The 25,476-nt window shown below is 48.7% G+C and overlaps 13 protein-coding genes across 13 annotated transcripts; 5 read left to right on the top strand and 8 right to left on the bottom strand.

The window, feature by feature from the left end:
* The first annotated feature begins 67 nt into the window (after positions 1–67).
* Positions 68–1,667, top strand: DEU56DRAFT_837949 (uncharacterized protein). Its single transcript, XM_041354869.1, has 5 exons — positions 68–341; positions 392–492; positions 544–798; positions 852–1,338; positions 1,394–1,667. Exons 1-4 carry the CDS (start codon positions 218–220, stop codon positions 1,287–1,289), a joined length of 918 nt encoding a protein of 305 aa, XP_041202208.1. The 5' UTR covers positions 68–217; the 3' UTR covers positions 1,290–1,338; positions 1,394–1,667.
* Positions 1,649–2,974, bottom strand: DEU56DRAFT_895429 (uncharacterized protein; the record flags this gene model as incomplete). The annotated part of the gene is made up of 3 exons (XM_041356386.1): positions 1,649–2,411; positions 2,472–2,578; positions 2,633–2,974. The coding sequence occupies 3 exons, from the start codon at positions 2,972–2,974 to the stop codon at positions 1,649–1,651; spliced, it is 1,212 nt and encodes a 403-aa protein (XP_041202207.1).
* Positions 2,975–3,492: 518 nt separating this feature from the next.
* Positions 3,493–4,197, top strand: DEU56DRAFT_141963 (uncharacterized protein). Its single transcript, XM_041344747.1, has 3 exons — positions 3,493–3,846; positions 3,902–4,061; positions 4,118–4,197. Exons 1-3 carry the CDS (start codon positions 3,638–3,640, stop codon positions 4,118–4,120), a joined length of 372 nt encoding a protein of 123 aa, XP_041202206.1. The 5' UTR covers positions 3,493–3,637; the 3' UTR covers positions 4,121–4,197.
* A 458-nt stretch (positions 4,198–4,655) lies between these two features.
* Positions 4,656–6,828, top strand: DEU56DRAFT_837936 (chaperonin 10-like protein). The gene is made up of 7 exons (XM_041354868.1): positions 4,656–4,781; positions 4,835–5,080; positions 5,130–5,278; positions 5,327–5,567; positions 5,613–5,817; positions 5,867–6,146; positions 6,198–6,828. The coding sequence occupies exons 1-7, from the start codon at positions 4,752–4,754 to the stop codon at positions 6,358–6,360; spliced, it is 1,314 nt and encodes a 437-aa protein (XP_041202205.1). The 5' UTR covers positions 4,656–4,751; the 3' UTR covers positions 6,361–6,828.
* A 12-nt stretch (positions 6,829–6,840) lies between these two features.
* On the bottom strand, positions 6,841–8,116 carry DEU56DRAFT_837934 (ribosomal protein L17). Its single transcript, XM_041354867.1, has 4 exons — positions 7,979–8,116; positions 7,845–7,929; positions 7,334–7,798; positions 6,841–7,276 (listed from the first exon to the last, which is right to left on the bottom strand). Exons 1-4 carry the CDS (start codon positions 8,041–8,043, stop codon positions 7,046–7,048), a joined length of 846 nt encoding a protein of 281 aa, XP_041202204.1. The 5' UTR covers positions 8,044–8,116; the 3' UTR covers positions 6,841–7,045.
* A 17-nt stretch (positions 8,117–8,133) lies between these two features.
* Positions 8,134–10,003, bottom strand: DEU56DRAFT_141447 (cytoplasmic protein). Its single transcript, XM_041344744.1, has 3 exons — positions 9,697–10,003; positions 9,410–9,636; positions 8,134–9,349 (listed from the first exon to the last, which is right to left on the bottom strand). The coding sequence occupies exons 1-3, from the start codon at positions 9,728–9,730 to the stop codon at positions 8,618–8,620; spliced, it is 993 nt and encodes a 330-aa protein (XP_041202203.1). The 5' UTR covers positions 9,731–10,003; the 3' UTR covers positions 8,134–8,617.
* DEU56DRAFT_837929 (60S ribosomal protein L13a) lies at positions 9,890–11,086 on the bottom strand. The gene is made up of 5 exons (XM_041354866.1): positions 11,008–11,086; positions 10,780–10,946; positions 10,454–10,720; positions 10,305–10,400; positions 9,890–10,246 (listed from the first exon to the last, which is right to left on the bottom strand). The coding sequence occupies exons 2-5, from the start codon at positions 10,936–10,938 to the stop codon at positions 10,166–10,168; spliced, it is 603 nt and encodes a 200-aa protein (XP_041202202.1). The 5' UTR covers positions 10,939–10,946; positions 11,008–11,086; the 3' UTR covers positions 9,890–10,165.
* A 61-nt stretch (positions 11,087–11,147) lies between these two features.
* Positions 11,148–12,890, bottom strand: DEU56DRAFT_837925 (uncharacterized protein). Its single transcript, XM_041354865.1, has 4 exons — positions 12,746–12,890; positions 12,182–12,691; positions 12,022–12,123; positions 11,148–11,972 (listed from the first exon to the last, which is right to left on the bottom strand). Exons 2-4 carry the CDS (start codon positions 12,482–12,484, stop codon positions 11,574–11,576), a joined length of 804 nt encoding a protein of 267 aa, XP_041202201.1. The 5' UTR covers positions 12,485–12,691; positions 12,746–12,890; the 3' UTR covers positions 11,148–11,573.
* On the bottom strand, positions 12,891–13,686 carry DEU56DRAFT_837922 (acyl carrier protein). The gene is made up of 5 exons (XM_041354864.1): positions 13,468–13,686; positions 13,333–13,413; positions 13,220–13,277; positions 13,130–13,159; positions 12,891–13,080 (listed from the first exon to the last, which is right to left on the bottom strand). The coding sequence occupies exons 1-5, from the start codon at positions 13,648–13,650 to the stop codon at positions 13,073–13,075; spliced, it is 360 nt and encodes a 119-aa protein (XP_041202200.1). The 5' UTR covers positions 13,651–13,686; the 3' UTR covers positions 12,891–13,072.
* Positions 13,687–13,965: 279 nt separating this feature from the next.
* Positions 13,966–15,217, top strand: DEU56DRAFT_747685 (uncharacterized protein; the record flags this gene model as incomplete). The annotated part of the gene is made up of 3 exons (XM_041349291.1): positions 13,966–14,330; positions 14,387–14,978; positions 15,035–15,217. 3 exons carry the CDS (start codon positions 13,966–13,968, stop codon positions 15,215–15,217), a joined length of 1,140 nt encoding a protein of 379 aa, XP_041202199.1.
* A 73-nt stretch (positions 15,218–15,290) lies between these two features.
* Positions 15,291–19,471, bottom strand: DEU56DRAFT_747632 (Metalloenzyme, LuxS/M16 peptidase-like protein; the record flags this gene model as incomplete). Its single annotated transcript, XM_041349290.1, has 21 exons — positions 15,291–15,608; positions 15,655–15,741; positions 15,789–15,854; positions 15,905–15,991; positions 16,040–16,180; positions 16,232–16,303; positions 16,355–16,455; positions 16,504–16,727; positions 16,775–17,085; positions 17,135–17,507; positions 17,555–17,727; positions 17,773–17,959; positions 18,015–18,100; positions 18,150–18,466; positions 18,520–18,611; positions 18,664–18,758; positions 18,811–18,917; positions 18,971–19,080; positions 19,131–19,167; positions 19,218–19,256; positions 19,309–19,471. 21 exons carry the CDS (start codon positions 19,469–19,471, stop codon positions 15,291–15,293), a joined length of 3,186 nt encoding a protein of 1,061 aa, XP_041202198.1.
* Positions 19,309–21,618, top strand: DEU56DRAFT_141776 (Endonuclease/exonuclease/phosphatase). The gene is made up of 9 exons (XM_041344746.1): positions 19,309–20,001; positions 20,054–20,075; positions 20,133–20,239; positions 20,298–20,605; positions 20,658–20,678; positions 20,728–20,810; positions 20,867–21,298; positions 21,348–21,525; positions 21,578–21,618. Exons 1-8 carry the CDS (start codon positions 19,786–19,788, stop codon positions 21,500–21,502), a joined length of 1,344 nt encoding a protein of 447 aa, XP_041202197.1. The 5' UTR covers positions 19,309–19,785; the 3' UTR covers positions 21,503–21,525; positions 21,578–21,618.
* Positions 21,553–25,379, bottom strand: DEU56DRAFT_141612 (uncharacterized protein). The gene is made up of 9 exons (XM_041344745.1): positions 25,035–25,379; positions 24,822–24,979; positions 24,662–24,766; positions 24,549–24,614; positions 23,946–24,496; positions 23,757–23,892; positions 23,417–23,690; positions 23,241–23,360; positions 21,553–23,189 (listed from the first exon to the last, which is right to left on the bottom strand). The coding sequence occupies exons 1-9, from the start codon at positions 25,225–25,227 to the stop codon at positions 21,682–21,684; spliced, it is 3,111 nt and encodes a 1,036-aa protein (XP_041202196.1). The 5' UTR covers positions 25,228–25,379; the 3' UTR covers positions 21,553–21,681.
* Between the last annotated feature and the right edge of the window lie 97 nt (positions 25,380–25,476).

Raw genomic sequence — 25,476 nt, 5'->3', positions numbered from 1 at the left:
GATGGCGTGGGAACATTTTATACGAGGTGGCGATGAGCGCAGACATAGCTGCGCACCATTTGGCAACGCAATTCGCTTCCCTTCTGCTCTCAACCATCCACCAAAGGTGATTAACAAGTGCAAAAGCAGTCAGAGAACACTGATAGATTGATTCTACCAACAACAGCGTTTGACTTCAGGATCATATTTCACTGATCTTATTCCCGGGCCGCCCAAAATGAAAGCTAGAGAGTATTGCTGTTGTGCAATCCCCTTGGTCAAGGCTGGCATATATACCACGCTGATCGAACAATTCTCTCTTGGGATTATCATAGGCACCCTTTCTGTTGGAACACCTTCCAGTGAGTTACCCCCGCTCTGAACTTGTAGTGTGTGACCCGTCTCTGCGTAGTTGTTGGAGCAGCAACTCCGTCATTCGCCCCGTGGCTTCTTGCAATAGCATGCTACGTGGGCGCTGCAATCCAAGTTCTTGGATTCATAGGTGTATATAAGGTATGCTTGTTCTTTCATTGTAGTTGCCAATGCTGAGATGTGCGTCGTTAGGAGAAACCCATCCTTTTTCGCCGCTATGCCACTCTACACTCCCTCATCACCATCGTCGCTTTCGCAATTGCCGCGGCGTGGGTCATAATCTCAGGCAGTCGTCACTCGACTGCTTTGTCCAACTGCGAGAAGAATTTCTATCCTACAGCATCCAATGGTAGCAATACTTCTGAGGGTCAGACTGTCTGCGACATCATCACGTGGATTGATGTCGGGCTGATGGCCGGTGCTTGGGTCTTCTTTGCCCTTGTGCAGGTAACTTACTTATCAATTGGTTATCCGGCAGACAGTTGATCATCTCCCTGTAGGCATATATGCTCTTTATTGTTTCATCTTACGGGAGCGCACAAAGGCGAGATTACGAGAAGTACGACGCTCTCAATGATACCACGAAGCCGCTGACGGATAATATTCCGATGTCTGATCGTGGTGATCCTTGGGACTACAGAGCGTCTGCCGAGTACGAGGATGGCCGCGGTCATATGCGAAACGCAAGTACGGCATCAACCATGAACGCTCCATTACAGAAAGAAACTTACGCCGATGGTCAATCTTATCTTACGCCCACCTATCCCCCTCAACCTCAGACGCAATTTGAGCGGCAGCAGTCGACGCGAACTGCCGTTTCACACCCTTCGAGCGCATCTCAGAGCCCTCAGCCTAATCCATATGCTGACAACCATTACGGCTCAGGTGGTTCTCTCGGGCAACCTGCAACCACTCAGGCCCACCCCGGTGTGTATTGATTCCTCGGTCGCTCATCACAATCGCCATTGTGCCGACTTGAATGAGCGGGTTTGTTGGTTCTCCCGAATAGCGTTATAATTATAAGCTGATTCCTTTTTCCTAGCTTAAGGTTCCTTCTGTCGCCCTACGCCACGAACGGTCAATACCACCACGTTTCTGTAGCGGAAGGAAACTCTCTGATTCCATCATTGATTCGTGGACTTCTTATGGAGTGTGTAACATTCCTCCCCCATGAACGTTTATTTGAAACTTGTAGTATACCGATCGCGATACATACATTCGTCTACACGGACATCTATCTTTACGGCTATCTCTTTGGCCTGATGTAGAATCTCTTGCCCTGCCACTCCTGAAGTTACTATGTTTCCTCCTCATCTTCCCAGGGTCCTATCTTTAGTGATAAGTGCTGCGCAGCGGCGATGTTCTTCCACCTGTCTTGTCGGCCATCCTCGGCCATCAGCTGACTATGAAATGAGACATGCACCACTGTGTGGGGCCAGTGCCGAAGCAGAATTCTCTCCTCTAGCGCGTCGCAAATAATTCGCTCTTCTTCGAATAGGGGCACTGCATACCAAGCGTGAGTTATTTGCAACTTGAGCACTTGGAGTGAGGGTCCCAGAGCCAGAATAAAGTTTTCACGCAGCTCGTTTACGGTCACCAGTGAGAGAGCAAAGTACTCTAACGTGGGCAAACTGCGGAGGCATGAAGCGATGGTTGCACTTGATAGCCGGCTGCTGCCCAATAGGACAAGTTTACGAAGACGTGACCCGGGGCCCGCCAGAAGGGATTCCAGATGGACATTTCTGATTTCGAAACCAAGTCGATGACCTTGTGCGTGGATGAAGGAATCAAGTTGACAGTCAGGAAAACTGGTGTTGAAGCGTATCTGATCAAATGCATTGCTTGTAACACCCCGAATGGTGAGATGGCGCAGCGCAGGAAAAGGAGCTTTCTTGAAACGACAATCTCCTGATAACCGCAGAGAACGGATGTGATTTGAAGGAAGGGTTTGGAAAGGATTCGCCCTCGTGGATGGATCTAGATGAAGTTCGTATGCTTGCAAGAGTGGCTTGTGACCCTTTGGACCGGGAAACATGGCTCCCTCGAAGTTCAACTGATATCTTGGATGTGGGACTGTATTTAGCTATGGCGCCAAGCATATATATCAATAGAGTTCTCACCTACTTGAGGTTGTGTGGGGATGATAGTGACGAACATTGAAGACTCGTAATTTCTCCAGCGATACGAACTTCGCCAATACAAGATACAACCGAGAGATTGGGCTAGCCTAGGGATTTGATGAGTTAGCTAATTTAACGACCTCCTATTCAAGGCACGGGACCAGAATGTTACATACGTGGCCAAGTGTGTTCTCCAAGACACGTCCATCGTTGGCAATATCAGCCCAACGAACTTTTGCGGCAGCTTGTGGCTCGGAATCCAGATAAGTGAGGTAGTGATCCACCTCCCAATCGTTTCGCAGGGAGACATACTTATGGAATACTACGCGTGCTTCATAGAAGATCTGCCTGCAGGTATGAAGGATACGGATATGGGTATTTGAGGGTTGGCGATTTTGTTTCACACACTGATGGTCAGCCAATATGGCTTCATAGATGAGGATGCGAACGTCGAAAGGTATATCTACCAAGGAGAGGCCTTTGGAGCGGCCTTTTGTCGACATAAAACGAGGTCGTAGGCTCGTAGCAGAGTCACAAAGTAATATTTATATATATATTATATTATATTTAAATAACTGAAAAAGGCGTGAGCAAAGTTGATCAGCAGATCATCACCAGCTTGACATTTGGAGGGAAAACTATCAATCAGTCCGCAAAGCCTCACCACTCAAGCATGGATCTGTCTTCCCCTGCTTCCGATCCTGGACTGGCGTGTTCTATGTATTCGCAAGCATCGGAGGCCGCAATACCAGCGCAGTTCCTCCGCACGAGGACAATAAAACAAGCAAAACGTGGCAACACGCCTGGCTAAGCCTGGCTACTTATTTGTTCTTGAGTCACCGTTGCCTTGCCCCAAGAATGCCTCAAGCTACATAAAATCACCGTAACTTGCACTCCTTCATTCACCATCGCGGTTTTGTTGCCCTGATTTTTTGAAACAGTCCAAATCCGACATCGAATAACGCAGTGTGTTTGGCACGACTATAGCGCGTGCCGTAAGGCAAACAAAAGAGGCCAGCGCATCAACACTTCTCCGAGTGAAGTGTCTTCGCGTGTCATCCTCAAGTCGTTAATATTGCTATTCCTCCTTTCTTCTTTCTCCAATCCCCACCTCTACTTATCGACACTAGCTCCCGTAACCTTCCGTGTCTGACGCTATCACAACTATGCCTGCAATTTCACAACCATATGAAGTCTTACTCGACTTCACGAACGATACACATGACTGCGCAACAATCCAGCTGCTGCGGGATTATGGCCGTAACACTAGCGCAGTTGTTCTGCTACACCCTGGAGAAAGCCTCACCCTGGTCCTCGAAGCAGGTTCCATGTATAAATATGCTCTCAAATCACATTCCAAGGTTGCCAACGTGAGGTGCGTATGCAGGGCAAGCCCGTCGCTCGTTTCTCATACATATTTTTGTATGTAGTGCACGGAGCTGGCGAGACATTCACTGCGAAATATCGCATCTATTTGCTGCCAGCCCACCATCATGGTCTGCTTTACGTGGGTCTACGGGTTCGCCCGCTAGCGGCGTCACCGTTGACCGAGTATGGCGGGACTATCGGTTCAATGTTTGGAATGATGCTGTAAGTAATTCCCGTATTCGCCGTAATTCATTATGTCTAACCTTCGTACTATCTAGTGAAGCGAGACCTCTTGAAGAGAGAGACTATACCCTGAGGGGCAGAAGCCTTCATATGATACCATCATTGCAACCAATCAGCATTTGCACGTAATCTTGTAACGTAAATTTATTTCTTTATTGTTGCTGGTACACACCTCATCTTGCAATTGAAATTCATGCTGTAGGATGATAAGCAATCACGAGTTTATTGTTGTCATCCTTCCTAATTGCTCCCGTCCTAATCGACACCGTGTTTGATGACATTGAGGTAATTAACCTGCTCCGGTTTGACTTCGGCTAGTGGAACTTCATCGATCATCTGGACAGGGACATAAATGTGAATGTTATATTTCATGCCTTGTACAAGTCAGTGCATGAGAGTACCTCGATGCGGCTTAAAATAAAAACGGTAGGTATGTCGGCCGGACTAGGCATCCGCCGGTGCCAGACCAGGTGGACTGTTACATGCAGGATGTTTGCCAGACATGATAATCACCCTGGGCAGTACGTGCTCAGAGCTCGGCCAATGCGTCACGTGAGAATGATCATGGGACAGCGTCATAAGTATGAAATCCATTGCATCATGGCCAAGGACTGTGTATAAATTATCCCCAGACAAGATGCATCATGTCCTTCAACCTCCAAACGCAACATGCAAGCCGCCGCCAACATAGCACAGTCGGTATGTCTCTGTGGATGCCCGTCTGGCACGCTGGTTAATGAATATCTGCAAAGCAACTGGGGAAGTTGCCTACTGCCGTTCAGCCGGAATATAAACATCGTGAAGATGGCTCAACTATGAAAGCCCTCGCGTGGTTCGGCGCGACAGATGTTCGAGTTATCGATGCACCTATCCCCGACATCACAGAACCGGACGACGTGATCGTGAAAGTAACTGGCACAACTATATGCGGATCAGATTTACATCTGTACCATGGGGAGATCCTGACCCTTCGAAAGGGCGATATTTTGGGCCACGAGGTCCGCGTTGCATATTTTCCGAGGACGAGTTACTCACCATGATTGCCAGTTTATGGGAGTTGTCGATCGTATTGGACCGAATGTCAAAAACCTCGCCATAGGTCAACGCGTTGTTGCCTCCTTCCAAATTGCATGTGGAAAGTGTCGATATTGCAAAGAGGGACTCTCTTCCTTTTGTGATAACACCAATAATTCAACGTTTGTAACCTTCTCCTGCTTCACACTAATGTACTGATATTCTCTTAGTTTGCAGAATTATATGTATGGAACACGCGACGCTGGCTTCTTTGGATACTCCCATTTCACCGGCGGTTTCCCTGGTGGCCAAGCAGAATACGTCCGGGTTCCATTAGGCGAAGTTAACCTTCTTCCTGTTCCAAATGAAGTCTCGGACGAAGAGGCCCTGTATCTCTCTGACGTTCTCCCGACAAGTTACCATTGCGTCGTAGACACAGGCGTGCAGGAAGGTGACACTGTCGGAATATGGGTTAGTATATTTACTTTGCCGAGTTTCCAACCTAACTTCGAGCAGGGTCTTGGTCCCATCGGACAATGCTGCGCTCGCTGGGCAAAATTAAAAGGCGCATCTCGCATCATTGCCATAGATCAAGTCCCAGAACGTCTGGAGCGTGCCAGGGAACAGGGTTGCGAAGTGATCGATTTTAGCAAGGTCAAGGACGTTAGTCAGAAGATCCATGGAATGGTCCCCGGAGGACTCGACGTCGCGCTTGACTGTGGTTAGTTTGCCGCAGATGCATGTAGTTTCCTTTTTGAAACAGTTCTCAGGTACATTCCACGAGCCGAAGACCTGGCTTCATAAAGGGATGAAGATGCTCATGCTTGAGACTGATGTTCCCGAAACCGCGAACGAGATGATCGCGTCAGTGAGGAAGATGGGTCGATGCGGTCTTATTGCTGCATATTCTGGTTTTACCAACGGCTTCAACATCGGTGCGCTCATGGAGAAAGGGGTGAGATTTATCGGCAACGGTCAAGCGCCAGTCCACAAGTACTGGAGAGAAATTCTGCATGACTACATTATGACGGGCAAGTTTGACCCCAAATTGTGAGTCCATTTGTCCCGCCCTTCACGTAGTTCACTTGACCTAGTTTTTAGCATGATTTCTCATCGCGTACCATTGGAAGACATGTCAAAGCTCTACGCTGCTTTTGACAAGCGTGTAGGAGGTGTTGAGAAAGTGTTTGTGGAAACTCAGTTCTCCTCGCCGCCTTCCGATGGAACTCCGAAGCTTACTCGAGTCGATGAATGGGCGCATTGAGGCAGGCATTGCATGTTGGATCCATTTCTATTAATACGTCTGATATTGTTCAGATCATGTCTTTATTGTGTAATGTATTGAACTCGTAGTATTTGATCGATTGATCAAGGAAAAAAAGGTCACGCAAGGTTTTTGCAGGTGATATGTAGCTACATAGTCTAAGGAGGTTGTTGTGATCATTCATGAAAAAATGTACGATGCAGCATTGGTGCAGCCATTCAAATGCAAATGTTCATGTTCGTGCGGTTGCCTACGTTTCCACATGTGTATGACAGGTTGCATGTTTCTGCCTTTCGGCTTTGTCATGCATTTTCCGGCATCCCGCTGATTCCTTCATCCAGTACCCCGCACCCGTATTACGCCCGCCCCCTGGTGTGCGAACCAATGGGTGCGTGAATACGGGCGCGGGACGCTGGCATCAAACTACGCGGAGGACATGGAAAGGATGCCATGCAAGCGAAGGGTCAGATACCAGATGCGGTCCATGCGCCACGTACGACCTTATGCATCGTGCACAACATGTCCGTTGTATGAAGATCATAGCACACCACGACATTTATGCCACATATGATGAGCACGCACCAGATCATCTGAAGCACGCTGAAGAGTCATACGTGACTCGAGCTCGAACATTATGCATGAATTAGAACCTAAGATTACTATCAAACATGCGTGAAGTATGATATCATGCCAGTGCATGCCTACCCCTCCAACGAGCGGGCCGACCGAGTGCTCCTTGAACAAGCCGCATAGCAGGCCGAGTTTCTCCAGGTGCTGCAACACCCGCACGGGCTGGCAAAACTGGGAAGTGACCCACAAAGTTGGGGTTCCCTCGTTTCCGAGCTTTCTCCTTCTCCTTAGAGTCAGCTCGAAGTTGCATTTTGTTCTCGGCAATTGGCTTCGCCAACATGGTTTCCTGCGCGTTCGCATGCAATCAGGGTAAAGAACAGAGTGATAACGACTAGGATCTTACGATGTAAGCTGTTGCCTTGGTGCCTATATCTGTTAATGCCTCTTGACCTCGATATTTCATGACTTTCTGAAGATTACGCCTTGTCGTTGGCCGCAGTCCACTGCTATCAAATCCGCCCAAGTTCAGCTCTTTTGCAACAGCAGTCTCCGCATGTGGAACACCGCTATTGACGACACCGCGGGGTGAGTCCCATACAAGCTTCTCATTCAAGAGTTCCCGCCCTACTGCGCGTGCAGTCATCTCTAACTTGAAGTCTCGGGGGTTGTCGACAAGCTCAAGGAGAGCAATAGGTGCATTGTCTCCGGTTCGATTGTCGAGCCTATGGATTCGAGTGTAGCCCCCTGGCCGGTTTGCATAACGCTCAGCGAAGGTGGTGAAGAGCTTAGGGAGCACAGGAGGTTTCAAAATAAATGCTTGGGCCTGGCGATATGATGTCTCGTTGTTCTTCTTTCCCAGCGTAATGATCTATTCACGCGTAAGCAGACTGCAAGAATTAACAACATGGTCTTGCCTTCTCTGCCAGCCTGGCGGTATCTTTGGCCTTGGCTAATGTTGTTCTAATCTGCTCATGTTCAAATAATGAAGTCACAAGATTCCTATGGCATTTTCAACTCTAGAGCAACCAAAATGAACCGACTTGCCTACCGTAACATTAAGTTCCGATGCGAGGACGTCCTCGAGAATTTTCGAAAGGCTACGCCATGTTTCATGACTGCACAAATTCGACGTGCTCTGAAGAGTTAACGAAGCGACACGAAACGACGTGACAGCCAGTACTGTGAATGCCGAAAATTCTTTGCTCACACGTGATCTGATGATACGTATGACGATATGTATAACAACAGCAAGTACTTATACGTGCATAGATTTATCGTCCGTGAGTATGTGTACTACAATGTGCTGTATGTAACGCATGACAGTGGGAGCGATGAGTTTTTACGAGAGAGGAAGATGGCAAACACAAGCATGAGAGCGAGGCAAGAAGGCGAAGGGAGAAGGCGAGAGAAATTTATCAACACGTATCAATGTAGGATTTTTGGATGGAAGGAGACAACAGGAATGCACAGGCGGGTAAGAGGACAGTATGAGCATGTTGTACCAGATGGCGCGAGGCGATGCACAAAACAGAGTACGGCCGAAACAGCATGAGGACAACGAGCAAGACAAGAAGCGGCGAAGTGATGGGACATGATACATATGAGACGCGTGTGCGAGTAGGACGCGGGATCAGGTTTTGAAGAGTCTCCAATACGAAAACGGACACTGAATTGTGTGTATGTCAAATTATTCCTCTTGCTGTTGCTGTTCTCTGCCAACCCTCCTCTCCTTCTCACTTTCGAGCTGATTGTAGAGCAGGAAAAGAGCCTTTTCATTGGCCTCCGGAGTACCAACGATGGTGAACATCCGTTCGCCCGTGTCATCATGTGGAGCTTTGGCGATGGAGATCTTGGATCCGGACAGTCGCCGAATTTCTGTGATCTTGCTTCCGCTTCGACCAATAATACATCCAACCATATCCGATGGTATGGAAATATTCTGCGTCCGAAGGTTGGCTGTCGATTGTGCAACGGTAGGTGAATGGGGCGAAGGTGGAGGCGAACGTCGGGCTACATCTCCATTGGACTTGCGGGTCCCAGCCGAGTAGCCATTGGTTGATCGTCTCGTACCTGAGGTAGCATCACCAGCACCAGGATGGAAGGGAACGGTGCCCTGACCCCTCTCCCAATCTTCCAACAAGCATTTGCCAATCTCCTCGATGGCACGGCCGATCGAATCAGGTGCGCCCTGTACTTCGACGATGCGCTCAGTTGATTGTGGGAGCATCTCCTTTGATGCGACCATGCGCGCGCCCGAAGCATCCTGAATAGCTTTTATTTTGCCACCGCTGCGGCCTATTATCGTACCCATGAGATTGTGAGAAATTAGAAGACGGATTGAGGTATGAGGCGATGACGATGATAGAGAGATGGGCGACGGGCTGGATGACACAAGTTGGGAGATTATGAGGTTGTACGCCTGTATTCATAAGCCACAACGTGTGAGCGCTAAGTTGAGCATATATTTGAATTAACTTGCCTTTGCAACAGCTTCAACAGATCCGCCAACGGTAAGGACGCGCTCGTGCACGCCAGGGATAACCTTGCTGACGCCAGCTCTGACGCCAGTCTGCTCACGAAGATCAGCGACATTTTTTCCGCCTTTGCCTATGATGACGCCAGCTTCCTTTGTGTTCACAAGAGCACGAAGAGTCAAGGTGTCACGGGGATTATTTGGAGAAGATGAACGCGATCCTGCGGGAGAAGCTGGTGTGACATTAAAATGTAAGTTGAAGCGATCACCCCTAGGTTAAAAGATAATATTACCAGAGGCGTGGCGAACTGGAGATTCAGCAGACATTGCAAGGAAAGAAAGGGGGAAGAAGACGAGGGGAGAGGATGGAGATGAGGAAGACCGGGAAGCTACAGCTTATTTAAATGATGATGGAGGTTAGGATGCAAAGAAACTTGTTGGCAAAACTTGCACAACCTTAGCCTCCGTCCGTCACAAATCCCTTTTTCGGTGCCGCCACCGTCCGTCCGATCACACAGCCACATCTTATGACGCTTCAGGCTTTCTCTCCCAAACTGTTGTCCAAGTGATTATTATCCTTCAAATTGTATCATATGCATGCCTAAAACTACATCTCTGTTGCAAGTGTTTTTGGAGGAGGTTCATCATCATAAAAAAACGCCAGCTCAGCAGAGATCGCATAGTTACATGCATGTCTTATGGGAATGGATCATAACATAAAGCAACGCAAGCACATCGAAGATGAAGTAGTCTCTCATCCAACTAGTAGCCCAGCGTCGTCAGTTTCTCAAAGGATGGCGAGGCGTCCGAAACTGCCTTTTGGCGCAGCTTCAGTGCTGCAATCTATTTATAATGATGACTCAGTCAGTCTTGTTCAATGAAACCTGCCCAATTCACGTGCCTTGCGCTGGTGGAAGGCCTCAGCCTTGATCTTCCTCTTCTCCTCAAGACGGTCCACAACATCCTTGTAGCCCCAGCCAACCTCATGTGACAGACGCTAGATCACACGTTATTATCATCCAAGCCAAACTGCTGAGCGACAGAGCCCACCTTAACAGTACAGTATTTCCGGCCGGGCTTCAACCGCAACACACGCAAAGCCTCAGGAACAACCATCCGCTTCTTGTGGTCGTATGGTGGCGGGACACCCTCGAAGAGCTTCAAGCGCTCGAGAGCAGCAGCACCTCGAGGAGTTTTGTGGGGAGTCATACCACGAATAGCACGGAATAGAATTTTGGAGGGAGCGCGGTGATGGAAAGGGCCAGATTTCTTGGGGTTGACAATATGGCGTTTGTGGAGGAAGTTGTGGTAGCGCAGCTGGATATTTAAGTGTATGCGTCTCATTCATTGACCGGTTCAACGACAAGACAAAATACCTTGTTGCGAAAGAAGCTACCGGAGATATTGATCTCCTCACACCTCACGACAACAATCTTCTGGCCAGAGAGAATCTGCTTTGAGATTATAGAGGCCAGTCGACCAAGGAGGTGACCCTTGCCATCAATAACGATGGGTGTCGATGAGAAGGTGGCCATTACAAAGTCTATATCCATCACGCGCCGAGTTCAGCTTTGAGATAAGTGACATGACTATTCCGCGCTCACCTAGGGGATAGAAATACGTGTTCAGGAGTGTCTACACGGCGGATAGGATTCTTACCTTGAAGGTCTTGAGGTCGTTGTCGAATGTGGGAACTTGCAAGTGTCAGCCACTGTGACCAGAACTATGCAGTTCCTTTCGGCAATCTCCGGGCTTTCAATTGAACTTTGTTTTCAACGTACTCATTCTTCGCAGAAATCCCCACTCAGAAGATAATCCTCGTAGCTTGCTTGTAGTGCCATTGGAATGTCACCACATCGCTGTTGCCCTCGACACTGCAGGTTCGACTGCCTAGTACTTATTTGTACGTATAGTGAATATTTCGAAAAACACTCCCGCTTTGTTTATGAGAGGCCTGTGGGGCATTTCGCGTGCATGAGAAGCGAGGTCATTTGCCAGTTACGCTCGCTGAGCGGGATACGGTGTCATTTGCCAATCGCAATAACGACGGGATCTATATACCATTAAGAGACACGAGATCATACAGTAAGTCTCCTATAACTGGCGTCAGACGCAGTGAACATCACCCATATCACGTGGATTTTGGGAACGTACTACACATCCCGGCCTGTCATAACTTGACCAGCAACCACGGCGAGTCATACTTTGCTGCTTCCTTTGCAATCCACTCTGCTGTCCCATACTCTGTTATCGTCCATGCCTTCTCGGCAATCTTATGTTCCTCCCAATAAGCAACAATCCTTGGGCGAGTCATAACTGCCTTCCATAGCTGCCTGCACAACGGAAAATGCCCACCAGACCCCAACCCCAGCTTGGCAGATGGGAATACTTGCACTATAAACGTGATGGCTGCTGCCACTGTTGCATGAAGCGCAGTCAATTGGTCCGTCTCTGCTGGCACTACTTTCGTCTCCTTCTGCAGTTCTTTGAGTGCAGCTTCTGTGTTGCGCAGGTATCGTACGACGATTGCCTTCCAAATTTTATCTCGTGACGGTGGTGCTAGCCAATCCTGTGGGTTTTATTCCTCAGTCCACGTTCTAATCATTGACTTCAAGTACCTTTTCCACACTCATTTGCCATACCCTGTTGGTAAAGAACAAAGATGCTTCCCGGATCATTTGAGTGCGCACACGGGTTTGCAGTGGGAGGTCTTTGTTCAACTAGTACCGGATGATGATTCAGTGCTGGTGCAGTATATCAGGAGCACACAAGACTTACCGTAGCTCCTGGCGGTGCTAGGATCTCCTCAAGGTAAGACAGGATAGCTGAAGTCTCTCCAAGCAGAAATTCGCTCCTTTGTTCAGAGCTCTCGTCTGTTACACGGAGAACAGGCACGCCAGAATATGGAAATATCGCGGGCGTCACTTGGCCTGTCTTCTTCATCTCCCCCCACTTCATAAGGGGAATTTCTTCGTACTCAAATTGGGCCCCCGAATCTGCGAGAATGTATAACACCGGCTCACATCGCGCTCGCATAGGAAAATAGGTGATGTGGATATGGTATGTGGATGTGGATGCCATGGATGTTACAAGCTCAGCAGAACCCAAGCCCTTTGATGGACGAGAGCGCTTGAGAGTGATTGCGTGTGCATCATTCTGCTGACTGAAGTGCCTTTCCTCTAGTGTCAACCTTAATCATTTGATGTAAGCTTGACTACGTTATTTATACGGCATCAATACGCAGGAGTCCAGATATTGTTGTTATCTCCTCCATACAATTTCTTTAACCTGAAAAACTGCATGTCAGGTGCAGTCGGTGTCCCGAGTCTCGAAAACATTGACCTCCAACACAGTAAGGACAAACAGCTTTGCGTCAACCTTGCCTTTGGGGAGTCGGAGCAAATGCAAATACCAACAAATCACCACTGATGGAGAATATGATCACGTACCGGACGCTCTTCGCTGTCCATGCATAATGGTGACAATTGTTTGACAGTTGACGCCAGTCCTCATCAAACATATTGATGACAGACCATCCCATGTACAGGGAATGTTGCTTCACAACTTTGTGATAGTAAAAAACGCGATACATTAAATTTTACCGCAGTCAGTTGTGTAAAGGAGTAACAGCGTGTATAGGGACTGCTTAATGACTGCACTAGCAATCCCTCAGTGAGCTATAAAGAAGGTCAGTAGATACAATACGAAGATAAATGCTGCCCTGACCTTCTGGTGTCTTTGCGATATAGTCAATAGCTAATGGACGTTCACAAGAGTCAGTAAACGTCACATATACGACGGGCGGAGGAAACACACCTTGCTGGACGGTTTTTATCTCATCAGCTTCCGCGTCTGGAATCTCGATGCCAAATTCCTAATGAAGTTTGTGTAAATGAAGTACTCATATGAATATGAACATGGCCACGCACCTCTTCCACGGCCATAACCACCTCAACCGCATCTAAGCTGTCAAGGCCGAGATCATCTGCGAACGAAGACGAACTTGCGAGCTGTTAAAGAGTACTGCCAATAAGAACATATCTCATTGAGAAAAATATTCAAACCTTGGTTGCTTCCACTTTCTCGAAGCCCTTTAGTACTTCCAGTACGCGTGTTTGAATGGTTTCCTTTGACAACCCCGCTGCTGCCGAGTAGTTCGCACGGAATGCCAAAGCCTGTCTCGAGGACACTGCAAGCACAGGTCGTGAACGGGTCACAGTACGAAGGGCAAGGCGAGCGAAAGACATGTTTTGCAAAGGAAACGTTTGAGAACCTGGAAGGAAAAGTTAAGACGTCCGGCTTTGGCCGAAAAGCATACTTAGTGTCGGATCACGTGGGCGCAAATATTTGACGCGTTCTGAATCTTCTGATATGATTGAGATTGAGAAGTCGTAGTCATGATTCCTCAACCTCACCAGCGATTCGAGGCTGGTTCGTCTCGTCACCCTCAGAATGCGCACCAGGACGCTCAGCATTCTGCATACGCATATGCCTCCTCCCAGTCTGCGATGGCAGGAAACGCCATGACAGCCGCACTGGCCAACCCGTATACTCAACACCACATGTCTCCGCATTATTATCAGGCATATATGCAGGTCATGCAGTCCTCCGCGACAAATGCACAAGGATATACCTTGTCATCCACTTACATGCCTCAGCACACTATTGGTGGAACTACTTCACGCAATGTATCTCGTGATACTAGCAATACCGCCCCTACCAGGACTCACGATAGAAGGCCAGACTCCACCAGTGGCCAAGCGTATGCTAGTTGGCACCAGCCTGGAAATTGTCGCTGTAGCCGTCAAGGTTGTGCGTTTACTGGCTCTAAGAAGTCAGTTGAGATACATATGATGGATCGCCACTTTATATTCCCCCCTGGATGGCAGAAAAAAGACGAGTGGGATACCGATCCGAGTCTCAAAGGGTAGGCCCAATTTGATATCTGTCAAGCTAGTGATTTTGGATTAATCCATAGCTTAGCAAACCCATTGCGATTCAGGGAACATCTTTAATCCTCGACTCCCAAGAAGCTATCGATGGTTGGATAGCAGAGCGCAAGAATCGGTTTCCTACTACTACAAAGGTGGAAGACAAGAAGAGGAAGCTTGAGGAGGCCGTCGCGAGAGGCCAGCTGACACCCGAAGACATGGGTTTACAAGGCCAAAGGAAACGGAGAAAGGATGATTCTTCATTTCGAGGTCAGCAACCAAGGGGTCGAGGAAGGGGTCGAGGAGGGGGCCGAGGAATCGGCCGTGTCAATCACACTAGTGCCTCTGTTCCAAGGGCTCAGGATACATCATCGCAGATGAAACCTCAGGTAGCACCTCTTCCTCCACTCTTCACTGCAGAGCAACAGGACCGGTGTGATTCCGACTCAAGTTCGGATGACGGCGCTCCCGAAGTTGTGTCTTCTAAGCCTCCTCTAGCTGCAGAGGCAACTTTAGTCTTAGCAGCGCAGGTCAAGCAAGAAATATCACAGTCACCACCTAGACCCATGAAAAGGCCACCTCTACCTCAACCCAAGCCCCCGCCGCGAAATCCATTCGCATCACGTCCTACCCTGCTCCGGAGCGTACGTGATTTTGCATCTGTGATCCTGTAGACTGCGAGTTGATAAATCCCTTCTAGTTGCTTCTTCCTGAAATCCGCATCACAGTATCAAATTTGTCTCAAGCGATTCGATTTTTGGTTGATAACGACTTTCTGCGAGGAGTTGAGATGAAGCCAGGCGAGGCGCAGCAAAAAATGATTGAAGTAGTGGGAAGCAATAGCCCTCTACCTCAAACCGCTTTCTCAGATCCGAAGTTATAATATCATTGACTAGAGCACGGAAAGCGACGAAGTAGGGATGCGGCGTAAATTTATATCCTCGTATAATTATTGTCTATCGTCCTGAGTCACTCTCACTGTCACTGCCGCTCTCACTCTCACTCCCATCCTCATCCTCACCGGCCTCGACCTCCAACGTCCGTTTCTCTACTTCGAAGCCATAACCAGTCAATCCGTCCGCAATCTCGTCCGCTTTAGAAGGTGCGGTGACCACCGTGACCGTGGAAAACTTCGAGCTGAACACAGGCAATATATGCTTCTTCAGTGCAGCGAGCACATCAGCCTTGGTCACTGCCTGGTACTTCTCTAGCATCTCCAGGTTGTGGTCCTGGGAAACTCCTTTAAGAGCTTGGTTGGTAAAGGAGTTAACAGCCTATGGCCACTATTAGCATGATTCGAGCTTGAACAAACACACGTACAGCTCGGCCAGCCGTTGCGACATTCTTGGTGACACCATAGACAATGCTGCTTTTGGCTGCATCGAGAGCGGTGTCCTCCAGTACCACCTGCCTTGGATTAGCAAATGTTATCATCAAGAAAATATAGAACGTACAGTTCCATCAACTAGTCCGCTCACGACTTCTTTTGCTTGTTTAAACGCCTCCATGCTGTTGGAACTCTGCAAGAGCATTAGCTGCAAAGTCAACCATTCGCCAGAGAGCTTCATACCCGGTAGAGCGAGAATGTCAGCAAGCCGGCTTCTCTATCTACAGACATATAGGCGCCATACGCCAGACCAGAACCTCGAATAGAACGCTATCATAATGAGCAAGAATTGCTCCCGCTTACAACGGGTTCACCTACCCAGAGGAAACTTTCTGCAGCATTGAGAACCTCGAGCGCTACACGGAGAGCGGGAAATTCAGGGTGATCGAAGCCTCGAATTGCTTTCGTAGTATGGTTGACAAACGAGCTTTCTATCGTTGGCAAGCTGACCACGGTAGCCTAAGAACCAATGAGAATGTTACAGAGCCGCAGGAAGAACGCTCTTCGCACCTTGGTGGCAGGGTTCTTACCCAAATCACTAAGGGTGTCGCTTGTGAGCTTCAACGGTGCAAGTTTGGATTCCTGCGTGAACTATGAAATAGTGCCAATGTTGCTAGATGAAGAAACACGCACCGGTAGAAGGTCCCCAAAGTGTTTTGACCAGACGCTCCGTGGTTTGGGTATGTCCAAAACGTTACCTGTGACTGATATCCGTACTCCAGTGGGATCCGTCACTGATCATCTGGTGAATGAATGCCATGTCATACTTTCATGATACGTACAGTATGTCCTCAGTTCCTCAAAGTCCGCGACCACTGTGTCAGGATCCTCTTGCAGGTTCTGGATGAGCTTTGGTACAAATTCTGCTTGAGGAAGGATGGCGCCAGCGAGCGATGTCGAGCTCTTATCGTAAAGCATCTCGGCCCATACAGAGGACAGAACATTGTTTCCATCACGCTTGAGTTCTGGAAGCGATTGCGCCAGCTTTGCAGCAGAAATTTGCAGTCTACGCCGCATGAGACATAAAACCAGACGAATAACACGAGACTCTACCTTTCCTTGTCAAATATCGAAGTATATACGAGATCACGTAACCATGCAATGGCTGTTTCGTACTGGGATGTCTCGACCTTGAAGCTGACCCGCAATGTTTCGGAAAACTGGTCGGAAATACCTAGAACAGCCTCGTATGAGACTGTCACATCGTCGAGCTGGTTGACAACCTCTTCATGATTGAGTACCTCTCCTGAAGCGCGTTTCACAGGGAGGGAGAAAAACGCTGAGAGGTACGTTGAGAGGTAGGGCCGTAGCCTATCAGGCAACCTAGCCAAAGAGAAGAAGGCATGGACAGCAACAAAGTCGGACTGGACAGTCTTGAGTGTCATAGTCAAAATGAGATCACGAAACGTTTACCTTGACATGGTCGTATTGTACGAACATAGAGAGCGGCGACCCATCAGACTGGATGTGCCTGGAAAGCTGAGACGGTTCAGAACTCTGCACAGTACTTGGCCGCCCTTTGCCAGGCTCTTGAACACACTGAACAGGTATCCAGGAGATGCTCTTCACATCAGGAACAGGGAACGATGTCAAAATGTCGGTCGGTATTGGCTTCTCATGTTCAGCTTTTGCAGCTTCTAGCTCCCGCTCTGCATTGGCAAGACCATCGGGACCGAGCGTCTCCCGCTGAGTAGCGAGGCGAGTCTTTTCGTCTTGCTCGAGCTTCTCTGCCAGAGTTGCAGATGGTTTGCCAATGACGACAACGTAAGGGCGGTCAATGATGTACCTAGCGACTATTGAGCTACGTCACGATCATGATCTATCATGACTTACTTGTGCATGAGACCCACCCATTGGGAATCAGTCCATGTCCGCAAAGTCTTGTAATAATTGATTTCATCTAAGGCAGGGTGCATATCCGAACCATCCGCAGCGCCATACAGGAAGTCACTTATAATTGCACCTGAGAAGGTGTCACCTTTGGCTGACTCCAATTTGCTGCGAAGCTAGGTAACGTTAATAACAGTCATGGCTTGGTAACGCTAACCTACCTGGCGCTCGTCCCGGTTGATGACCATGGAAATTCTCGTCATATCAATACCATCAGACGCAATCCGTTTGAAACTTGCGACAAGCTTCTGATCGAAGTTATCCAGTTCTTCGACAGGGACCGAACCAATGTAGATCGGCAGATCAACCATTGTCGAGCGAGTGTCTTCGCTAAAATAGATATACGAACTTACAAGCAGCGTCAATTGAATACCGTACCGGAGGTCGAAACAAGGAAACTCACCAGAGAGGCGACTCGATTTCGATGTACTCCTTGTTCAAAGGGGCGACAGGCGATGATGTAAGGTATGTAGCAAGAATGTCTAAAGCCTGGAAGAAATTGTAAACTCCAAATGAGAAGGTTTGTAAGACCACAGACTTTTCGCTCCATGAAGTCGTTGGGCGAGGGACCAGTATAAATGATCAAAAGTTCGCCTTGGCTCTCGTCCTTCTCAGGAAATTCAACGGTTTCCTTCGTGATTTTCATGATGGGAGAGCGGTTGGCACTAGCAGTCTCCACGAAGGGTCGTTTCCAACCGCTCGGGCGGGGGCCATGGTTCTGACCATGTGAAATAATGCTAGGTTCAACCTTGTCCTGCACTACAGCCAACAGAGATTCCGTTCCGCTTGAAAGCTTCCCGGTCACGATCAAGGATAAATTGTGCGGGACATAGTAAGTGGCGTGATAGTCCCTGACTGAGATCCAAAGGATGTCAGCAGGGGATGGACGTCAAGAAGGATCAATTCACTTTGCTCGACAGATAGAACCCTAAGTGCTGCCATGAGTCCACCGGTCTCACTACGATAGGCACTCCCAGGAGGGTACAAGAGACGCTGCGAGCTAAGAGGTGAACATGAACAACAAAAAACCATTGCGTAACATGATAACAGACCGAAGGCCCATGAGATCGCCCGACGTATTTTCGCGGCCCTGCATTTCACTGTATACGACACCACTGTTCTCGCCCTTTGTATTGATGTGGTGAACCTAGACGCGTGTCAGGATATCCGGGAAACAACAGCTTTGAAAAAATGCCGACCTCAGTCAAGAAGGATGCCTTGGTCATTGTGGGATAGAGGATGTGATCCAGATATATCGGTAAAAGCTGAAGGAAGCCTTGCTCCCCAGCAGTTGAGGCAGTATACGCTGGGAGCATAAGGTCGATAAAAGGAAGGAATATAGCACTGTGCAAGACTTACCAGTATGATCGGTGTCCGTCCATGCATTGGTTCCGTTAGAAAACCCGCGGTTTGCAAGGTGGTCTATGATGCCTTTGTATGGGTATTTTTCCGAACCCATGAAGACGAGACTTTCGGTACATTAAGCTACAGTTATCAATCAATTAATCACTTTACTTACTGCTCTAAAGTGTGCGGACAGCCGCTGTCATCAAAGACTGTCACTTAGTTAGCACCCGGCGTTAGTAGCACCAAGGGTAACACTAACTTTCGGTACCAACAACGAAGTAGCCATTTACGATAGGTGCTGGGCAAGATATTAATGACGAACGTGTGGAACCATATGCCATTATTCATACCTTCATAATCGAGATGCACAACAGTGAGACCAGTAACGCGGCTCTGCCATCTTGATACGACGACGTCGGTGTAGTCTAGTTTGAAACGTTTAACCAAGTCGAAATTTCCATAAGTCTTGGAGTTATCGTGTGGGGCAGCTGAGCCATTTAGAGAAGGTGACATCGATGAGATGGATTGGAAGAAGCGGCGCGGAATCAGAAAGGGGAGATCGCGTTTAGCGCCCGTTTGCGGCTGGACTGATAGGTTTGATAGTCCGATGCGTCTCCGAGAGAGATTCCGTGCAGAAAGCCAGGACGCCGTCAACAGTCGCTGCATTCACTTCAAGTTGAATTTTCCAGTGAGCGGAACAGCGCTCTTTACGTCAGCTCTTACTTGGATTTTATGCTACTCGCACATGTGACTGCAACCGAGGACGCTGGCTCCGAGTCCTGCGCTGTCCTGCGTTCTTACGCCGCTGTTCCTCAAGGCCACTACTCATGGAGACAAAGCGTACGTACGATTACAAGCCAACGCCTGAGCAATTGCTTCTTGCGGAGGAACGACGTAGACAGCGCGAAGCAAAGAAATTGCACCAACAGAATACGCACGAGAGCCATACCCATCTCTCGCCAACATTTCTTTCAAGGGATTGGAAATATTTACCAAGCACACAGACTGTACCTCGGTCCACCATCAAGGTCATGTCCTGGAATGTTTGTGTATCCTCATCTTGTATTTTGGAACCATGATGCATCAATACCTTAGCTTCTTGCACAATGTCTGATTCGTGCGTGGTTTGGTTCACACCCGGTGTATGCTCAGGCTCAGTGATGATCGAGGATAGGCTCGAACCTCTTTCCGACAAGTTCGAAAGCCCTTAAAACTACCCACAGGGAGCCTATGATACATGCAGAAATTCTGTCCCATTTTGCGGATATAATGTGCATGCAGGCTAGTTGTCAACTATCTAAGACAATCGAGTCCACATGCTGAGTACTGCCACCCACAGGAAGTGGATCGCCTAGAAAAGCTTTCTCCCGTTCTAGAATTAGCGGGGTATTCATCTGCTTATGCTACTGGCCCTGGAAAGCAGCATGGCTGCCTTATTGCTTACAAGCAGAACAAATACAATCGACTGGACGAACTCGTCATCGAGTATGACAAGCAGGAAGTGCGTGAGGATTCTGCTCATCCTGCTGCACGTATTGGATCGAGTCGCGTCACGAAAAATATCGGTTTCATGGTCGCATTAGCCGAAGCCGGCGCCGATCAGAAAGGTGTCATCGTTGCAACCACCCATCTGTTCTGGCACCCTGCGTTGGTGCATTCAATATGTTTCATCTGAGCCCATGTTGACCCACTGTTTCAGATTCACGTATGAAAGGGCAAGGTAGTCCAGCGCATTTACCGATCGAGCAAATTGCTGAGCTAGCTCATAGGCAGGCCGGCATCCTCATTCGAGAAGTCCTTAATTTCCGACAGTCTATGAAACTTGACCATTGGCCCTGCATCATCGCTGGCGGTAAACACGGTATACTGGAAGTGAAATATCATGTATTGACTTCCTCGCGATTCTAGACTTCAACTTTGCTCCTGATGACCCTGCATACTCCTTGCTCATCGGCGATCCGCTTACTGAGGCGCAGTCGCATCGTTTGCATACGTCTCGTGTTATTCATACAACCATCGATCCTACAGTACCGCCGACTACAAAGAAGGCAGATGATGAGGAAGGAGACGGTTCAGAAGCTGATCCAGATAGAGTCATCAATAACTCCAGAGTAGCCACTTCGTCAGACGGGCTGCTCTCCGACCTTGAGCTGACATCACTTTTCATCAATGGTGCAAAGCTTCGGAGCGCCTACGATGAAGGCCAGAGAATTCAGAGAGGCAATGGCACCGCAGGTAATTTACAGACATTTGGCGATCGAGTCTCTTCGCCCCCAATCAGACTCGGATCTCATGAGCCAATGTGGACTAGTTACACCCACTACTGGAAAACGACGCTAGGTTTGTGTCCCTCCCTCCATTCTTCGCTCCCTGAATTTGGTTCTGTCAGATTACATTTTCTTCGTGGACACACCCAAACACAGCATAAATGTCGCGGGCTATCTCAACCCACACCGTACCACTGACATGGAAGCAGGTCTTCCTCAGATTGGTATTTGTGGAAGTGATCATGTCTCTCTTTGCGCGGAACTCTTTTTGTCATGATAGATTTCAACGTCAAGTAGGAGGTATGTGGCATATCCTGTCTAGGGTATTTCAAATGTAATGGAGCCCAGCCAGCATTCGTAAACGGGATGAAGTAAAAAAAGCTTGAAATGATGGATGGAAGGATAAAGAAAACACAGATATACCCCTGGTCCATTGGAATGATACGATATTCCAAATTATTTCGACCTGTCCGACCCTGCAAGTAATTTATCAAACAATTCTTGAGCAGCTTGCTCGTTCCGAAGTTGGATCATGTGGATGATGCCTGTCCGTGCACCTTTGGCATCGCTGAGTTCAATGGCAACACCAGTTTTGCCCACTCGTTCCACACCGTCCGTAAGCACGATCGTCGAGATGAGGGTGTTCTTGCCTTTGGAGCCCGCTTGAACGACGAGTTGCTTGACGTTGGTAGGCTGCTGATGATAAAGTGTCAATTGTGCAGAGCCCAACGACTTCCATTGTGCATGTTGTTGCTGGTGGAAGACCCTGCACTTCATTCCTGTTATTGTGGGCCTGGTTGGACCCAGAGGCTGTGGTTCTTCAATCGGAGAAGTCGGAGGACTATGATCTTGGAAGGTTGTTTCGGTGAATGAGTTTGCTCTGGAACTAATCTGCTGCGATGGTAGGACAGCTCTTATCGTAGCGCTGTTGACAGAAATGATAGAATCTGTGCGTTGGGCATAAGGTCGGGATGGTATCGGCAACCCTCCAGGTAAGGAAGGAAGTGGTGGTGCATGACCTGGACTCGGACTATAGTCATACTGAGAGCGGAGGGACCGCGATGATGTCGACTTATGGAGTCTCCCGGAGGACGGCTGGGGCTCAGACGGTGGTCGAGGAGGAGGAATTCCATGAGGAGGACCTCCGGGACCCGCAGACCGAGAAGGCAGTGACCGAGTCTGATTGGGATGTTGAGAAAAGTTCATAGATTGAGCTTGCGGAGGTGCGCTTTGTGGAGGACGGAGATGTTGATGCATTGACGGGTGTTGATGAAGTAAATTGAGAGACGGTTGATGGTGAAGAGAATGCATCGAGGAGTGATGTGACGAGACTGACGGTTGATGATGCAAGGGTGGATGTTGCGTATATCCTTGAACAGTAGGAGGAGAGTAAACCCTGTGAGGTGGGCCTCCCATGCTGGGGTCCTGATCGGGCAAGGGATGTGAAGAGCTGACCATGCTCGCACTCCGAGCTGGTGGCATGACCTGACCCATACCGAAGGAAGAAGGCGGTGGATGTGTGGAAGCTATTTGAACAGTGGATGATTTGCGTATAGGGTGAGAGACTCCAGAAGTAGCATCGTGCAATGAAGGTATCCTCTGAGCACCTTGAAAATTTTGCATCTGGGCCATACCAACACCTTCACCAGATGGACTAATGTTTCCGTCCCTCCCCACGACCTGCCCTGTAACAATTGGGCCCAGGCTTGTTTTTCTTGGCGCGAAACTCTGTTGTGATGTGATGCGAGGCAACGAGAAGTTAGGAGCGGAGGGGAGCTCAGGGAGGTTTGGCTTTTCATTCAGCACACTAGAGCTGGCGACCTGTTCTTGTGGAACACCCTGTGCGGTGTTGTGGGCCATTTCCCGCGAAGGAAATCTTTCATTTGCAGAAGGAAAATCAGCTACTGGTGACACAGGGAGACTTTTGGGCATGGGGGGCACTGGTTCTGAAGCGGTTGCAGAAACTTTTCAAAATGTCATCAGGGCATATTGCAGACAGAGGTATATGCACATACTAGTCCTGGCAAAATTGATACACTCCTTAAATTCCTTGATGATCTCGTCCCGGGCATGCGGTGAGCTGGCCTCAAGGATCAGCGCCTCTTTCCGCATGATAGAAATCTGAAGTGCGTTATCTGCCGATATCCTGAGGTTCTATTCGGTTGTGATGATCACGGATCATGTTACGCACCTTGGCCAGGTACCTCAGTCACCTTCAGGACCTTTCCAGAAAGTGGAGGGTAGCAGAGTCTCATATCGGGACCGTCCACACCCGCTGCAACTCTATCGCCCAAGGTCATCTTCTCGCATATCAAGAACAGGTCTGATAAAACAAAGACAAAGCCGTGTTGGTGAACAACGTTCACGCCCGTCGAACGAGGAGTAAAATGGACGACGACATTGGCTGACAATTTAAGTTCTCGGGCATAAGGTAACGTTGGCGGAGACATTTGCAGACGGACTAGCTAAATATTCGAGGTAAAACAATCAATGGGACATCACCACGACATCACGCGAACGAACGAACGTACCTTGGGTTCCATCGTAAATATGTCCAGCGTCGTATCTGTCGCCAAACGTTTCTCCAGGTTAGCGATGGATGTAGGCATGGGTGCTGTGGAGTCACGACTGATGGATGTCATCCCTGTTTCCCGTGAAAATCGCTCTCTAGTCGCATGTCAACATCATGAACCATGACATAATATACTGTCCGTGCTCACCCGCTTGACGAACCGCTTCCACGGACGGATGTGGGTGCACTTGCATTTCCTCCCCCGAATTGACCTGAAAGTAGCTGGTTGTGCGTTCCGTCAAATTCCGTCACCGGAGACGTCGCTGGAGAAGCGATAGGCTCATTCCTCATCTCAGAGGTGACAGGCGGTAATGCGGAAGAGGAAGCGGAAGGGCTGTGGCCAACCTTGACCTGACTTCTTCCTTCCAAAGTCTCCAATAAATCATCTAACTTCTCAAGAGCACCCGTCAATAGTCGATGGTCGCTTCTGCCCGGTGTCGTGCTCTTTAGCAGTCTGTTGTATAGTTTCCTGTAATACAAAAGACGGCCCTTGGGCAACAGAAATAGGGCATCCAAAGTCCATAACGACGGGTCGGGTAGTTGAGACGACTGAATTGCAGCTATTGAGGGAGGGCTAGCCGCAGAGAACGCCTCGATAACTCCTGGAAGCTTCGTATTTGATTTGACAGGCTCCCATTGATCAAAACCAGTAGCGTATTTCTGACAGTACGCCGTGTAAGGTCGGTCGAGGTCATCGATCTTTAGAGCACATTCAGGATGCAGGGAAGTCTACTTAGTGCTAAATTCTCACCCATCGCATCAAGAGGTCGCCCAGAGCTTTGGGCGAGGACGGATTAGAGCCGATTTCTTTCAGTTTCTAGGAACGTGTTAGCCACATTGTATGCGTTAAAGCGTGTCGCCTACCGCGAGGAGTGTACGATTTGTCTTGTACACACTCTCGACGCTGCGAAACATGACATCGAGCTCCGGTGGTGGCAAATTGGATCGTGACCATGCTGCGGCTATTCTCTACAAAAGTGATGAACTCGACAAGTCCGAGTCTGTAATGAATACAGGGACGCACTCGTATTATCCCCGTCAAGTACTCCACATAGATCTTTTCGCTCTCGATAAGATCGGTCAATGGACTAGATTTCTTCGTCTTTTCTGTTGGGGAGGTAGGGGAGAGAAGGGACATTGATGAGGCAGTTGCCGATGCGGGAGATTGGGGCAAGTCAAATCCTTATGCCCGGTGTGAATACGTGCCTATGAAATCAGGGCCGAAAGGATGCGTTACCTAGAGATGCTAAGCTTGGTATTGGAGGTAACTGAGGGCCGTCATTAGGGTGGGTATCCAGCACAAGGCCGATATTCTTGGGAGGTGGCGGTGGTGGTGGCGATATCAGTGAATCGGGTGGTAAGGGAGGTAGCTTCTCGTCACGACCTGGAATGAACAACGGTCTGTATCCAACGCCAATCGGTCCCATCATTGAGCCTGCTACGATAGAGAGAGCGAGATATTTCAAGTGGCTGAGATCAGAACATCAGGCATGCATATGACAATTCATCCAGTGAGGAAAGGTGACTGACAGTCGCGAGGATAACCACGACAATTATTTCAATCAATCATTTTTGATATGAGAACATTTCACGCTATTCAGAATATTGCGCTTTCATCGTGGCATGCATGAGAGCATAGAACAAAAACAATATATATATGTATCTGCCTGCAGTGCCTT

This window comes from Suillus clintonianus, assembly GCF_016758775.1.
Source record: "Suillus clintonianus strain FC179 chromosome Unknown DEU56scaffold_145, whole genome shotgun sequence".
NCBI classification, from domain to species: Eukaryota; Fungi; Basidiomycota; class Agaricomycetes; order Boletales; family Suillaceae; genus Suillus; species Suillus clintonianus.
The sequence above is the reverse complement of the archived record's forward strand: the minus strand, read 5'-3'. Positions and strand labels throughout refer to the sequence as shown.

Coding starts and splice junctions, on each gene's coding strand:
- DEU56DRAFT_141776 (XM_041344746.1), top strand. CDS start 19,786: ATGGAGACAAAGCGTACGTACGATTACAAGCCAACGCCTGAGCAATTG. Junction 20,606..20,657: donor CATCTGTTCTGGCACCCTGC/GTTGGTGCATTC, acceptor CCACTGTTTCAG/ATTCACGTATGAAAGGGCAA. Junction 20,679..20,727: donor TTCACGTATGAAAGGGCAAG/GTAGTCCAGCGC, acceptor GCTAGCTCATAG/GCAGGCCGGCATCCTCATTC.
- DEU56DRAFT_141447 (XM_041344744.1), bottom strand. CDS start 9,730: ATGTCTGCTGAATCTCCAGTTCGCCACGCCTCTG. Junction 9,637..9,696: donor TCCAGTTCGCCACGCCTCTG/GTAATATTATCT, acceptor ATGTCACACCAG/CTTCTCCCGCAGGATCGCGT. Junction 9,350..9,409: donor CTGTTGAAGCTGTTGCAAAG/GCAAGTTAATTC, acceptor TTATGAATACAG/GCGTACAACCTCATAATCTC.
- DEU56DRAFT_837949 (XM_041354869.1), top strand. CDS start 218: ATGAAAGCTAGAGAGTATTGCTGTTGTGCAATCCCCTTGGTCAAGGCT. Junction 493..543: donor GATTCATAGGTGTATATAAG/GTATGCTTGTTC, acceptor GTGCGTCGTTAG/GAGAAACCCATCCTTTTTCG. Junction 799..851: donor TCTTCTTTGCCCTTGTGCAG/GTAACTTACTTA, acceptor ATCTCCCTGTAG/GCATATATGCTCTTTATTGT.
- DEU56DRAFT_141963 (XM_041344747.1), top strand. CDS start 3,638: ATGCCTGCAATTTCACAACCATATGAAGTCTTACTCGACTTCACGAAC. Junction 3,847..3,901: donor TCCAAGGTTGCCAACGTGAG/GTGCGTATGCAG, acceptor TTTTGTATGTAG/TGCACGGAGCTGGCGAGACA.
- DEU56DRAFT_141612 (XM_041344745.1), bottom strand. CDS start 25,227: ATGATGGGACCGATTGGCGTTGGATACAGACCGTTGTTCATTCCAGGT. Junction 24,767..24,821: donor ACTTGACGGGGATAATACGA/GTGCGTCCCTGT, acceptor TCACTTTTGTAG/AGAATAGCCGCAGCATGGTC. Junction 24,615..24,661: donor CAAATCGTACACTCCTCGCG/GTAGGCGACACG, acceptor ACACGTTCCTAG/AAACTGAAAGAAATCGGCTC.
- DEU56DRAFT_837934 (XM_041354867.1), bottom strand. CDS start 8,043: ATGAAACATGGCGTAGCCTTTCGAAAATTCTCGAGGACGTCCTCGCAT. Junction 7,930..7,978: donor CATCGGAACTTAATGTTACG/GTAGGCAAGTCG, acceptor AAAATGCCATAG/GAATCTTGTGACTTCATTAT. Junction 7,799..7,844: donor CCGCCAGGCTGGCAGAGAAG/GCAAGACCATGT, acceptor ACGCGTGAATAG/ATCATTACGCTGGGAAAGAA.
- DEU56DRAFT_837925 (XM_041354865.1), bottom strand. CDS start 12,484: ATGGCATCCACATCCACATACCATATCCACATCACCTATTTTCCTATG. Junction 12,124..12,181: donor TAGCACCGCCAGGAGCTACG/GTAAGTCTTGTG, acceptor ATCCGGTACTAG/TTGAACAAAGACCTCCCACT. Junction 11,973..12,021: donor GGCAAATGAGTGTGGAAAAG/GTACTTGAAGTC, acceptor TAAAACCCACAG/GATTGGCTAGCACCACCGTC.
- DEU56DRAFT_837922 (XM_041354864.1), bottom strand. CDS start 13,650: ATGTCTTTCGCTCGCCTTGCCCTTCGTACTGTGACCCGTTCACGACCT. Junction 13,278..13,332: donor TGGTTATGGCCGTGGAAGAG/GTGCGTGGCCAT, acceptor AAACTTCATTAG/GAATTTGGCATCGAGATTCC. Junction 13,160..13,219: donor GATAAAAACCGTCCAGCAAG/GTGTGTTTCCTC, acceptor AACGTCCATTAG/CTATTGACTATATCGCAAAG.
- DEU56DRAFT_837936 (XM_041354868.1), top strand. CDS start 4,752: ATGCAAGCCGCCGCCAACATAGCACAGTCG. Junction 5,279..5,326: donor GATAACACCAATAATTCAAC/GTTTGTAACCTT, acceptor ATATTCTCTTAG/TTTGCAGAATTATATGTATG. Junction 5,818..5,866: donor CGACGTCGCGCTTGACTGTG/GTTAGTTTGCCG, acceptor AACAGTTCTCAG/GTACATTCCACGAGCCGAAG.
- DEU56DRAFT_837929 (XM_041354866.1), bottom strand. CDS start 10,938: ATGGCCACCTTCTCATCGACACCCATCGTTATTGATGGCAAGGGTCAC. Junction 10,721..10,779: donor GTAGCTTCTTTCGCAACAAG/GTATTTTGTCTT, acceptor TTAAATATCCAG/CTGCGCTACCACAACTTCCT. Junction 10,401..10,453: donor GGAAATACTGTACTGTTAAG/GTGGGCTCTGTC, acceptor CGTGTGATCTAG/CGTCTGTCACATGAGGTTGG.